The sequence below is a fragment of the Sphaerodactylus townsendi genome, linkage group LG10 (assembly GCF_021028975.2).
Source record: "Sphaerodactylus townsendi isolate TG3544 linkage group LG10, MPM_Stown_v2.3, whole genome shotgun sequence".
Taxonomy (NCBI): domain Eukaryota; kingdom Metazoa; phylum Chordata; class Lepidosauria; order Squamata; family Sphaerodactylidae; genus Sphaerodactylus; species Sphaerodactylus townsendi.
The window spans coordinates 56,586,041-56,598,678 of NC_059434.1; the positions used below are offsets into that span (position 1 = coordinate 56,586,041).

The 12,638-nt window shown below is 40.0% G+C and overlaps 1 protein-coding gene across 4 annotated transcripts in view; it reads left to right on the forward strand.

Annotated features, from left to right (window-relative positions):
• Window positions 1-1,257: 1,257 nt before the first annotated feature.
• The window catches only part of LOC125439830 (WD repeat-containing protein 64-like), a 28,663-nt gene continuing 17,282 nt past the window's right edge, over window positions 1,258-12,638 (forward strand). For 3 of the 4 annotated variants that reach the window (XM_048509100.1, XM_048509103.1, XM_048509102.1), the window contains exons 1-10: window positions 1,258-1,622; window positions 3,660-3,777; window positions 4,238-4,307; window positions 4,802-5,042; window positions 6,183-6,288; window positions 7,859-8,010; window positions 9,418-9,520; window positions 10,205-10,311; window positions 11,842-11,921; window positions 12,006-12,063. In XM_048509100.1, coding sequence (XP_048365057.1) covers window positions 3,706-3,777; window positions 4,238-4,307; window positions 4,802-5,042; window positions 6,183-6,288; window positions 7,859-8,010; window positions 9,418-9,520; window positions 10,205-10,311; window positions 11,842-11,921; window positions 12,006-12,063 — 989 coding nt within the window. In that variant the 5' untranslated portion in view covers window positions 1,258-1,622; window positions 3,660-3,705. Of the gene's footprint in view, window positions 1,623-1,932; window positions 3,069-3,659; window positions 3,778-4,237; window positions 4,308-4,801; window positions 5,043-6,182; window positions 6,289-7,858; window positions 8,011-9,417; window positions 9,521-10,204; window positions 10,312-11,841; window positions 11,922-12,005; window positions 12,064-12,638 lie in introns of those variants that run through there. The other variant, XM_048509101.1, reaches the window with a different exon arrangement.

The following is a 12,638-nucleotide window of genomic DNA, read 5'->3' on the forward strand; positions in this document are numbered from 1 at the left end:
CAAATTATTGGCCTTGAAACAATGCCTCTGTGTTTGGACTATAGGTAAGAACTGAAACAGCTAGCAGACTCTTTTTTCTGGTACGGAAATGTAACTTCCTGCTGATACCAAGACATATAAGGACTGAAAGGTGTCATAAAATTGTCAAGTGTCAAGAATACAAAGCACTAACCCTTTGCTAGACATGAGTATGAATCCCAGTGGAACCACTCACAATATCCTTTATTGTTTCCCTCACAGTTTTTAGAGGAATATTACTCAGTTGGCTAAGGCTTAATCACAGGCATTTTGCCATTGTGTGTTGAGCACATCGGCAGAATTATGACTGCCTTCCATTCAAAATAGAACACTGGGATAAATGGTTTTGTTGAGCAAGGAAGGACTCTCACAGGAAGATGAAATGTTACAAGTTGGATTGTATTCTATCTAAAAAGTTCCTTTCTGAAACCATGGCAGAATCAAGTACATTAGAGCAATGGAATACTGCACATTCTCATGTTTTCTATTTTATTTGTTTCTTACGGATGATCTCAGGGATGAATCTTCAACTCCATTTCAGAGACTAGGAGAAGGTTACAATTTCATACATTCCCATAGTAGTTCTAAATTGTACTCTTAGGATCACTGGATTCAGACTTTGCTGGCCTGAGTGAAAAAAAAAACGTTTGCTCATGCATAGGTGGTGATGCCTCCATTATTTCCATAGATTTCCATCTGCAGCCCAACCTTCATGCCATACTCCACATGAGCTCTGAGGGCTGCATGACCCAGAAGTGCAGCTATCCAGCAACATAGAGTCCTGCAGCAGGAAGAAGAGAATGCAGCCAAATGCTGTCAGCAGAATTCAATTGAAAGATCTCTGGATCCCACCCATAGAATATTGTTTGACATTTTCTTAATGCGTAGGATCTTTGGTTATGATAAGATTGGCTATTTTGTCACATGCCTAGTTTATATGATTTTTATCCTTATTTAAAGTGTTCGGGGAGAAGGTGAATGTGTGATATCATATGGCGACGAACAGGTATGATAACAATTTATCCAGGGCACCTTGCTTCACATATATTTAAAAAGACACATCTACTGAACCATAAAATGTAACTCTTTAACATAAGTTTTGATGTTTCTCTTCGTGAGGGAAAGGGCAGGAATTATACCATTTATCGATGATGACGGCATAATTTACCTAATAATGGCGGCTAGTGGTATCTACTCACGGTAATTTAATTTACCTAATAATTTTAATTTAATGATGATGATGATGATGATGATGATGATGATGATGCATGAGATTTGTGACCGGGAAGATTCATATTGTTAAATAATAGTGTTCTTTAATTAGCTTGTGCTTCTACAGTAAATGTAGAAGGCAAGATATTTACTAAGTTGAACTGAAATATGTTATTTAGATATAGATGTTTTGCTGTTCTTTCAGTGCATGAATTTAACTTTTAAAACTGAATGATGAGGTTAAGCTTATCAGGCATTTGAAAAATATATTGTAGCAGAAATATTGGAAATGTTTATTATATCCCTTCAATTTGCATATTGATATATTGGCATTTTGTTTACCAGGGCTGTGTTAATGTCCTATTGATCAATTCTGTGGCAGAATCACTGAGGTATGTGATGGCTCATAGGGAATAACACATGATGCCATTCCTTCATCAAATGATCTTAGTTCAACCTGGTTCAGATTGCTTAAAAGGTCCTTGCAGCAGAGGCGTAGCTAGGCCAAAGTGCGCCTGGTGCACACTCTGGCTTTTCTCTTCCCCGCGGCCCCCCGCGCCCCCCCCCCCGCGGCACCCCTTGCGGCCTCCCACCCCACTTACTTTTAGGAAAGGAGCTGGGATGTTCCATTCCTAAGTGGGGGGAGTGTGCCATGGGGGGGCGCCATAGGGGGGTGGGGGGCGCCGGGAAGGGGGCGGAAGGGGCGCTGTGGGGGGGGACCGCGGGGGCGGGCGATTTTTCTGCCGCACACTTGACCAGAATTGGTGAGCCTGGTGCGTTGCGCACCCCTGTCCCCTAGTAGCTTCGCCACTGCCTTGCAGTTCATTCTAAAAATGAAGTTTAAGATGAGCCTGAAATTAATCTTAGATATTGGTATTACCCCATGAGCAGTTGTCTCAGATCAAATATTGTGCACAGCTGGAATCCCTCCACAGATGCGTCAGAGAGAGACAAAATTAAGCAAAATTGTTTCATTTTATTTCTTAAAGTTAGCCACTACCAGAGTTGGCAATGATAAAATAGGGTGTATTCTCTAATCTGGGGTACTGAAGAGGAAACTCTTACAGGATTTTAGGGAAAAGAGAAATGCAAGCGCAACCCCCCACCCCCCATCCTAAGGTAATAGCCTCATTTAATTACATTCAGCCTTTCGCAAACCATAGCAGGATCTGCCTTATCAGTTAAGATTGATATTCTAACCCGTTAGCCTCTGTTTGAGACATTATTTTTTTTATTGTGTCTCCTCCAAAAGACAACCCAAACATACAACTAAGCTTGTTATTCCAGGTGGGCCATAAACTGCATCACATGGGTAACCAATACTGCCAACCTCCTCCATCCTTGTTATCCTACAGACAACCAATCAGATCTTGAATCTTTTAACTGCAGCCCACCTGCAGTTTGAGAAAATGTCTTTTTTTTCTCCTTCTATCTGTATACTTTTTGGATATAAAGTTATCCCTAAGAATCTCAGATGTGTTCTAGCAACTTAGTTCCCCAACTTGGCACTTGGCTCTAACTACTTGCTCCAAAGTCCTGAGAGAAACAGTGTCCTGAGGGTGTGTGTATGTATGTCTTTGTGTCACCTCTACTATACAAACACTGGCAGCTTTTGTAAAGATTGCACTTCAGTCTCCCATTCTGTTTTTTTACCTATCTGGTTCTCATCCTTCCTTTTTCAATCGACATAAATCACCCTGGACTTCAACTTCCCTGGATCAGGCTTGTATGCTTATCTTACCTGTTCTCCTCCTTTCTCTCCCTTTATGTTGATAACATGTACTTAGGTTAGGATGCTGTGGAATTCAGGATCTGTAGAACATTTTTTTAGCTTAGAGGTATGTGTGTGTGCACATGTTCCAAACACTATATTCAATTTGCTATTTCCCTTTTCTGTTATTCTTTTTCTTGATAAATCTTTAATTTCAAACCATTCCTCTGTTTATTTTAAGAATCTGCATACCCTTGTGAGAAATTACAGCAAAGCTTGGGTCTGGTATACATCAGGCAATATTATCCCAATAATATTTGCACAGATATACTGATGCCTTACAGGGAGGATGCCCTTTGGTTGAGATATATACAAATCTGGGCCATCTGGGTAACATGGATTTCTGACAAGAATGTTAGTCTGTTCTATATACTGTGATGCCTTTTCACCATTTTTCATGAGCTTATGTCAGCCAGAAAAAAGCAGGCTGTCATGAAGCACTGCATATGATATCTCATTTTTTGGTGGTCCTTCAAATGAATTTTGTGACAGACTTTGTTAAATGTATTTTAAAACAAACAAGACAACTGTAAAAGATGCCAAAATTGGTTATTAACAACAGTATTCATCAATAATATCTGAGAAGTATCGAATGCTGCCTGGTCTGTTTCTATTCACCTGTCCAACCTTCCGCCTTAACAATCTTTCATCTTTGTAGGAATTGGACAAAATGTCCAGCTGTGGAAGAAATTCCCACAGTTTCCATGGATGCTTTTAATGATAGTGAAAATATTACCTTCATTCGCTGGAAGGTTCATAATGACTGGGTGACAAAGGTAAGAGGATTTCAGTCCCTGATGTTTATTATAGTTTGAATGTCATGGCACATCTGCTTATGTGGAGGGTTCAGAACAATAATTTTCCATGAAGAGGGTCATAATGCAGTCTGCACATGCATCATGGTTGTTTGCATCAGCCTTAAATAAACTTCCTAGGGAATATTTTCATATTAGAAACTGGTCTTATTATGTCTAAATCCATGTCAGCACTACAGCTTACTTTCCTATGGGTGAACTCCTAACTCTCATTGGTGCTCTCTATGGGTGCAGTCCTAACTCTCCTTCCTATGGGTGCAGTCCTAACTCTCATTGCTTGCCATAGATTTTTCTTAGTTATTCTGTGCCTGCATCAGTTCCTTCTTCACTGATATTTATATTCTCAGTCATTATGCTGACTATCCCAATTAGCTGAGGACACTTTGAATTTTGTCATGTTTTTATTGTCTTCTTATTACAGATCCAATATATCCATTCTGTGGAATCCATCATATCTAGTTCCAATGATGAGAGTACTGCGCTGGTGATAGGTAAGGAGAATTGTTTAGTCGAACAAATTTGTCAGAATTTGAAACTGAAATAAAATCAATAAAAAGCATAGGCATTGCTTTCACTTGTAGTAGAAGAAGTTTATTTATTCTGTTTCTATTCTGGTCTCTTATCAAGGAGCTCACATTGGAAGACATGATTCTCATGCTCTGTATATTTTATTCTTATAAAAGCCTTATGAGGTAGGTTAGGCAAAGAAGTTAGCATTATAGTTACACAGTGATTGGAAGCTGGGTGTCTTGACTCTGGCTCTCTTCACTTATTCAGTGATGGAATTTAGCGAAAATACTGATCTCAGCTAATTCGTAAACAGTGAATGGCAGTAATCCATTGCAACTGGTTAACTGTTCAATTAAACGAATGATCTGATTGGAACATGAAGGTGGTATACAGCCTATAGAGAAGGTTTTTGATCCCTAGCCATCCATTCCCTCCATTATACCTTATGCTCCTTTTTTATTTTCCTCTGACACAGGTTGTGTTAGTAGAACCAAAAATGTGAAACATCGCTTGAAAACTCTGATGGGCTCCACAGACAGTCAGAACAAATTCCCAACACCAGCCAGCGGTTCTCCACCCAAGCGCTTTCAGTGTGATGAGTCTGTTTTTAAAGTGTACAAAGGAGTCAAGACTTTTGACTATTGCAAAGAAAACAATATTCTTGTGACTGGTGGTTTGGACCGGAAAATTCGTCTGTGGAACCCTTACATCCCTGGGTAAAAAATTAACAATGGAATAAAACTGATTTAGGTTGTTTCTAGCTCCTAGACTTCATGATTGGATGAATTAAGGTGAAGGCATTTTCTTAGAAGAAAGTTCTGTTGAATTCAATGTGGCTTAAAACCAAGACCTTGAATAGATCGTCTGTTAATGAACCATTCGTTCTTGAGTAATTTTCCTGTGTTTTCACTTTTTCCTAGAGGCTGGCCAATGGGTAAAACCCCATCCAGGTTCTTACATAAGTATTTTGTCTACCTTAATAACTACTGCTGTGTAATAATATTGTGGTGGCCTTCAGCAGTTGTTACAACTAAGGCTGTTTCAACAGTTCTAAGACAAGTCTAGTCCTGCTTCTTATTCATGGCTTTCTCAGATCTCCATTTTTATCATACAGCAATAACACTTAATATGTCTGATACAAATTGCAAGAGGAGTTGCCTTTTTGCTCTGTGTAACAGAAGGGATAGGTTTGTGATATGGAACATGAACGAAACATCAGAGTATCTGATCCCAGCCAGTTCACTTTCCCTTTGTGATCTCCAATGGCATACCGGGGCTAAATTGCGCCCGGGGACATGACCGCCTACCCACACCCCTCCTCCGCCCGGTTCCCTGCACCCACTTACAGGAGCCAGGGAGCCAGCAAGGAGGGCATGGCTTGGGGGCAGGGCTCGGATGGGTTGGGGCAGACAAACTTTGAGAGGAGGACAATGACACTAATGGAACGTAAATTAGTTGTGACTGCTTTATCCTGCTGATTCCAGTTGGCAGTAGCTTATGGAAAGTTGACAGTGCCATCCCAAGCAGAATTACATTTCCACTGATGTCAATGGGATTAGAAGTTGATAAGTCTGCTTAGGATGGCACATAATTTTCTTTGGAATGGGGCCTGCACATAAGCCTAGTATGGAAATGTATGTTTTCATCAGAGATAGCATTCAACAGAGCTCCTGCTTGCAGCATCCACGTATGAAATAAATTAATTTTGCACCTGTGTGCCTTTCATTAGAATAAGGATCTGTCTTAGATCCTTAGATCCTGATGCAGATAAAACCTATGGCGACACAATGATGAGAAAATTCTCTCTCTCTCTCTCTCTCTCTCTCTCTCTTTCTCTCTCTCTGCCACTATACTAGATGGGCTGTAGGTACTCTGCCCGGACACACATCCCCAATTGGCTTCTTAGGCATTGTTCACCAAAGCACAAAGATTTTATCAGTATCTCTGGACAGCACTATCAAGGTGAGAACATCTAGCTTCAGCTCTACATGGAAGAACTTTAGGGGTATGTCTGCTTAGAAGCCTAAATGTTATCTTTGTTCCCACCTGCATAACTCAGTTATATAGCCAAGACTGTGTTCATTTTACAATCTCATGCAAGTAAGAAAATTGGGTATTAAGTATAAAAATTTCCAACAATTAGAATATTTGAAAGTTCTCCTGCAAAATAAGCAGCAGTTCAGAGAGTAAATGGGATAATGGCAAAGACATATATTTAAGGGTAGCTTTAAGGCTGAGAAAATTCAAACAGCTTCACAAGTATTATCTTACAGTCTTTACAGGAGGCTATTAGAGGGTAGTATTGTTATCCCCATATCGTAATTGGACAGTAGGCAAGTTCTGAACTGTCCAGGTGACCAATTATTCTCTTACCCATTATGCTATCCTGTCATGGAAACATCAACTTTCATTCAAAAAAAGAAAAGTCAAATTTCTGGCCTCGAGTCTACACAAATAGGTTGAAGAGTGAATGGTTAATTCCTGGTAAAATATCAATATTGTAGAGTTAAGGACCTGAGCAAGAAATCCAGCTGGTGGCATTTCAGAGTCCTGAAAAAGTGTTGCAGAAAGAAGAATAAGCAAGAAGTAAATTTGCTTGAGTATACACATTGCAGAAATATTTGTTGATTGCTATACCTTGAATTTTTTTGATTTAATGACCAGGATCTAAGGAGATGCTTAGGGTCATGCTCATGCTAGCTTTGTACTTTGCATTGCAGACCTTCAGGCTATGTCACACGATGCTCTTGAAACTCTCCTCTGTTTTCTAATGTTGCTGTTGACAGCAGTTGTTTGACTAAAAGCAAAACAAAACAAGGTGTGAAGCCACATACCATTGGATCAGTGTGGTAGATGAACAGGGACTGAGAACCAGGAGCCAAGAGCCAGATGCCCCATACAGATCTGTATCTCTCAGTTCCAACTCTGGCAGATTCTGACATTGATCTCACAGGCCTTTGAGTCCTACCCTTTTGTTTTTAGCACCACATGAAGATTCTGTATATGAACTGCTCTGGCCATTTGCTCAAGCGAAAGAAGAAACAACAGGCTGAGCACAGATGGCAAAAGCCACCCAGCAAAGGATAGAATTCATGCCATCACATCAACCATCCCTTTTGTCAATACTTTCAATTTCATTAAAACACCAAGTACAATTTAGCAGTATAAGGAGCTCACATACCGGTGTTAAACTGTATAATTATCAGACATTCACACAGTGTAAATGCCTCCAGCAAAATAAGCACCAGTTCAGCCAGTAAATGGGATAATGGTAAATACATATATTTAAGGGTAGCTTTTAAGACTGAGAAAGTAAATACGTCCCATAAAGGGTGATGAAACTCACGTCAGCTGTTTTTTGTCTGCAATTGTGATTCTTCTCTGCTCAGGGCAAAGGGAGAATGGGAGTGGCATGTCCTGGCACACATTATCCATGTGTCTTGCATGACAGATTGCACTGTAAGCTCTGTGTTTATACTGGCATACTGTATACCTGAATGTTAACTCTTCTCAATCCATATATCTATCAAAGGTATGGGATATTGAAGTCCACTCCTGCCTCCTCACAATCATACCCAAAGTTGCTCAAATCAGAGGAGAGATGGAAGTTTGCTATTTTTCTCCTGACCTGCAATCTTTCTATGTGGCAGCTGAGAGTTTTGCTCTTCTGCGATTCCAGCATAAGTATGCAAATGAACTACTGTTGGTAATGAGTGATGGATAGGCTATGTTACACCTTTCAGATGAACTGTGTGCAGTTTGATTTAATGCAGCACGTAATGGGGTTGAGCAAAGATTGTTTTCATTTCAAAAAACTGTTCATTTTTATATTTGTTGATAACCACATTTTAGATGTTATATGCATTTTATACTTTTCACACCCTCCCCCTTTGGACCACTGCTGGTTCTGCAAACACTGTTCCTGCCTATCCAAGTTCAGGCAGGAGGTAGAGAATCTTCTCCTTCCAGTCCTTCTGAGTAACTCTGATGCTTTTTGATATATCTAAGGGCCAAATTACATGTCATAGTGTCTTCTCCATGCCATGGGGATATTGCTACCATTTGAAAGGTGATTTAAAAATTCTACAATTCTTATCAAGTGCTGACTCTGATCCAGCTGTTTCAGCACTTGAAAAGGTGTGCGGGGAAGCTACAGCACTGCACATTGAGCCCTATTAGAACTGGGCACTTGCAGCATTTTTACATCACTTTAAGTTGGTGGTGGAATCCTCAAGGTGGCCACATCAAGTTTTAGTTTGGCCCCTAGGTACCATTCTTCCGTACACTCTGGAAAGTGTATTCCTGGGGTAAACTGAGATGCCAGGAGAGATGGAAGAGATTCTCTGCCTGTTCATCTACACCAGTAGCTGTATAGGATGACAGGGGTATTTCAGGCCCCATCCCTCAGAGTCAGTGGAAAGAGAAATAAATGTTTCCACATCTCTCTCCCTTTCTTTTCTCCCCTTCTTATAATGTTGAGAATTCTAAACCAAGCAGCCAAGTGCTTACAATGTTGAGAATTCTAAACCAAGCAGAATAATAGATAGGTGAATATTACTAATATTACCAAATGTTGCTAATGTAAAAATCATTATAAAATAGCTTTAACAGAAGTGGCTTTTGATTGTTTATTCCTGCATGCCAGGGGGTTGGACTTGATGGCCCTTGAGGTCTTTTCTCAGCTTTATGATTAATTAATGTTCAAATGTGTATCTTTGCTACACCAGCTTGAGAGGGTGACCATTGCATTACTCTATGCAGAAATGCCATAAGATGCAAATAGTGCATTACAATTAACAGCTGAGTCATTTAAAACAACTTTTACTGGGGAACAAAGGTTTTTTTTAAAGTAAGCTATTTGTAGTTTGCCATTCTGCATGCCAGTCAGTACTATTAATCAGAAGGAAAAGAAGAAGAGTGTCTAATGTTTGTTTAAAAATTAGAGATCCCTGCCGGGTCAAATAGTTTCCTTAGTATTTGATTTTATGAGCCAGACAGTCAAAATAACTATAACTGCAAACAACTGTAAGTGCAAATATATAGAGATTTAGAAATAGTTACACATTGATACCTTCTTTTTTCCTTTTCCAGGAGAAATCAGATCCGTGATTCAGGCATGTCCCATAATGAACCAGTCTTTTGCTGCCAATATAACAAGCAGTTCCAGCAGGCGGTTAGTTGCTCAGAAGGATCTGTAAGTAATTCTGAAAGAGTGTTACTGTGACACCTTAAAAATGGCAAAGAGAGATAGTTGTTTACCATGCTGGAGCAAGTCATAGAAGACTAGAGTTTTCCTTGGTGAGATACACACCAGCTTCTGCCATGTGAATTCAAAATATTAGCCAAAATGAAATGGAAGTGATAAACTCTCTTTGTGGTGGCTCTTGATGCACCCCAATGTAGTACAAGTATGTGAATCAGACTTTCAGGGGTGTTGTGTGTGTGTGTGATTGTGAGTGTAAAGTGCCATCAAGTCACAGTTGACTTATGGCGACACTGTAGGATTTTCAAGGTGCAATACTAATCAAGACCATTTTGCCATTGCCTGCCTCTACCTAATGGCCCTGGAATTCCTTGGTGGTTTCTCATCCAAATACTGATCAGGGTCAGCCCTGCTTAGTTTCCAGGATATTACAAGTTCAGGCTAGCCTGGGCTATCCAAATCAGGGCAGGCACTCAGGACACAACCATTAATCCTGATATAGTGACAGTTGTTCCTATTATGTGACTTTCGATTCCTGTAACACTAACAACTAAACTAATTTATTCTAAATATTTCAGGTTTAACACATATTGTTTCTTGTCTTTGTGATTATTTCCTCACCCTCTTATTTGATTAAAAAGGGAAAACTGATTTTGTTCTTTGTCCCTCTCCTAGGCTATAAAAGTATGGAACCTGAAAAATGGGCAGCTAGACATGGAAGTGTGTAAAGCCCATGGAGAAACAGCTGTCACTTGCATGACTTTAGATGCTAGTGGGAAAAGGTATCCAGAGATCTAAACCTCACATTTTTAAATTCCAGGGTTGTCCCTTTGAGGACTCTCTCTAAACAGCCGCTTAATACAGTTACTAACTAGCCGCTTAATACAGTTACGAACAAAGATTATCAGTCTGACTGAGGCACATGTAAGCATTGGGGCCAATATGTACAAACATGGAGATAGTTCCAGGCCCTGCCTACCTGGTGTCAGCGCATGCATGTAGCCCTGATCAGAAAATCAATGATGATCACATTTTGAAGTTTCATAATTACATTCCTGCAACTGTGCACATCATTACTTTAGACAGAAAGTGCCAAAAATGAGATCAGCCTTTTTATTTGCTATACTTTGTACAGTTCTTGTCCTTAAAAGGACTTCAGAGTGATGTTTTGGCCACTCACACAAAAAGAAAAAACTAACAATCCATGTCTAATGTCACTTAATCAGCTTCATACATGACATGAGATTTGCATGAAAAGTAGAGAGCTTCTGGGCAGACCAAAGGCTGGAAGATTTCACATGAGGAAAAGGGTCGGAGATGGGGGGAAGAAAGGAAGGCAAACAATGGTTGAAGAATAGGCAATGCTGTGGAGACTGCATCCTTTCCTTGCATCGTTATTAATAGCAGATGGTATAATTGCCAGTTGGGATATTCCCTTGATGTTAACGCAATGGAGAACAGAACTACAATAAAAGCTTTGTTGTTTAGCACATGATTATCCAGAATATGCTGTTAACCAGCATCACCAAGGGCAAACTCCTCAGCCTTAGTCATCTTACCTTTGCATCTTAGACTGCGTCTGCACCTGCTCTATTTCTTCATCTGGCCAGCTTGATTCCTCCAGTGATTGCTGGGCTTCTGACAGCCGGCACAGCCAGATGACTTGATCTTTGGGTGCTTCCTTCCTGCCCCAAGCTCTTGGGAGCCAAGTCTGCTCGAGGGTTCTCCAGACAGCAAGTCCTGCTTGTTATATGTAGGGTGGCTTGGTGAAAAGAGAAGGGTCCTGCTAGGCATGGAGGCTAATGCCATAGTGTTCGCAATAGGGTAGTTTTGTTTACTATGGATTCCTCTGGGTAGAGGGCAAGGCAGAGCAATAAGCTTGAGCATTTGACAACACCCATTCCCCATGAGTGTTGATTAAAAAGCTTTTACTGTAGTAACAGCTAGTAGATATGAACACTTAATAGACTCTCCATGTTCAGAAGCAGTGAGTACCAGGTGCTAGGGACAAATAATAAGAAATAGGGCTCATCCTCCTGTCCTGCTAGTGAGCTCTCAAAAGCATCTAAGTGGTCACTCTTGAAACTAGAATGTTAACTAGAACTTCATGCCTAGTGAAATACTTATTGCAGCATCAGTGCTGTGGAAAAGCCTTGTTGTATAGTATACCAGCCAGAAGATCAAGCTAGGGTATGTGTACATGTGTGTGCACATGTACAGTTTACAGCATGGTAAGGTTAGGAGTAAGTGAGTGATGCAGGTTGCTCAAGAGACTATCCAATAACTTAGGTAACAATTTCCTCCTCCGACAGGTTGATCACTGGTGGAAGAGATGGAAGTCTGAAAAAATGGGATAGCTGCACTCTTGGTTGTATGTGCACCATTAAGCAAGGTAAAGAATTAATGACCATCCTCTTTGGTTCTTTGATACAATGACAAGACTAGGAAGCAGCTGACCATGCACTCTGTGTTTCAGCCACCAGCGCAGCTGACGAAGTCCTTGCTTGCACATATGCTGATATTTACAGCAACAGGTACAAAAGGTCCTTAGAACATTATAAGTAAAGAGAAAATAGGTGCAAACTGTGAAGAAAGATGTTACAAATTCTTTAATAAAAGCCTGGCTAGTATTTCCTTTTATCTGTCCTGAATTTACTATCCATCGGTTTCATCAGAGGCCCTTGAGTTGTAGGAGTTCTAGTAGAAAATATTATCTCTGTCAACTCTTTCTACCCCTTCATAAACCTCTATGTGTCCCTCCCATGAGTTGTCTCTTTTTTAAATTGAAAATTGTAAGTTTATTTAAGATTGCAATTTTGAAATTACACCTTTCTGAGTCATAGGATACATACATGTTTACCTAAAGATTTCCTGTATTTAATAGAGCCTTCCAAATAATTATGAACATAACACTTTTTAAAGAGAATGGTTGGAACTCACATAGTTGCTGAAAATAAATTTTAAACTGATAATGGGGGCAAGCACAATTGTAGAGGATAATAATCCTAGTCAATAAAGATTAAACACTGTGAATGGTTGCTATGTCCCTGTATACGTTTGGAAAGCAGTGATACCATGATTTCCCAAGATTTCAAGGTTAGATTTGGCC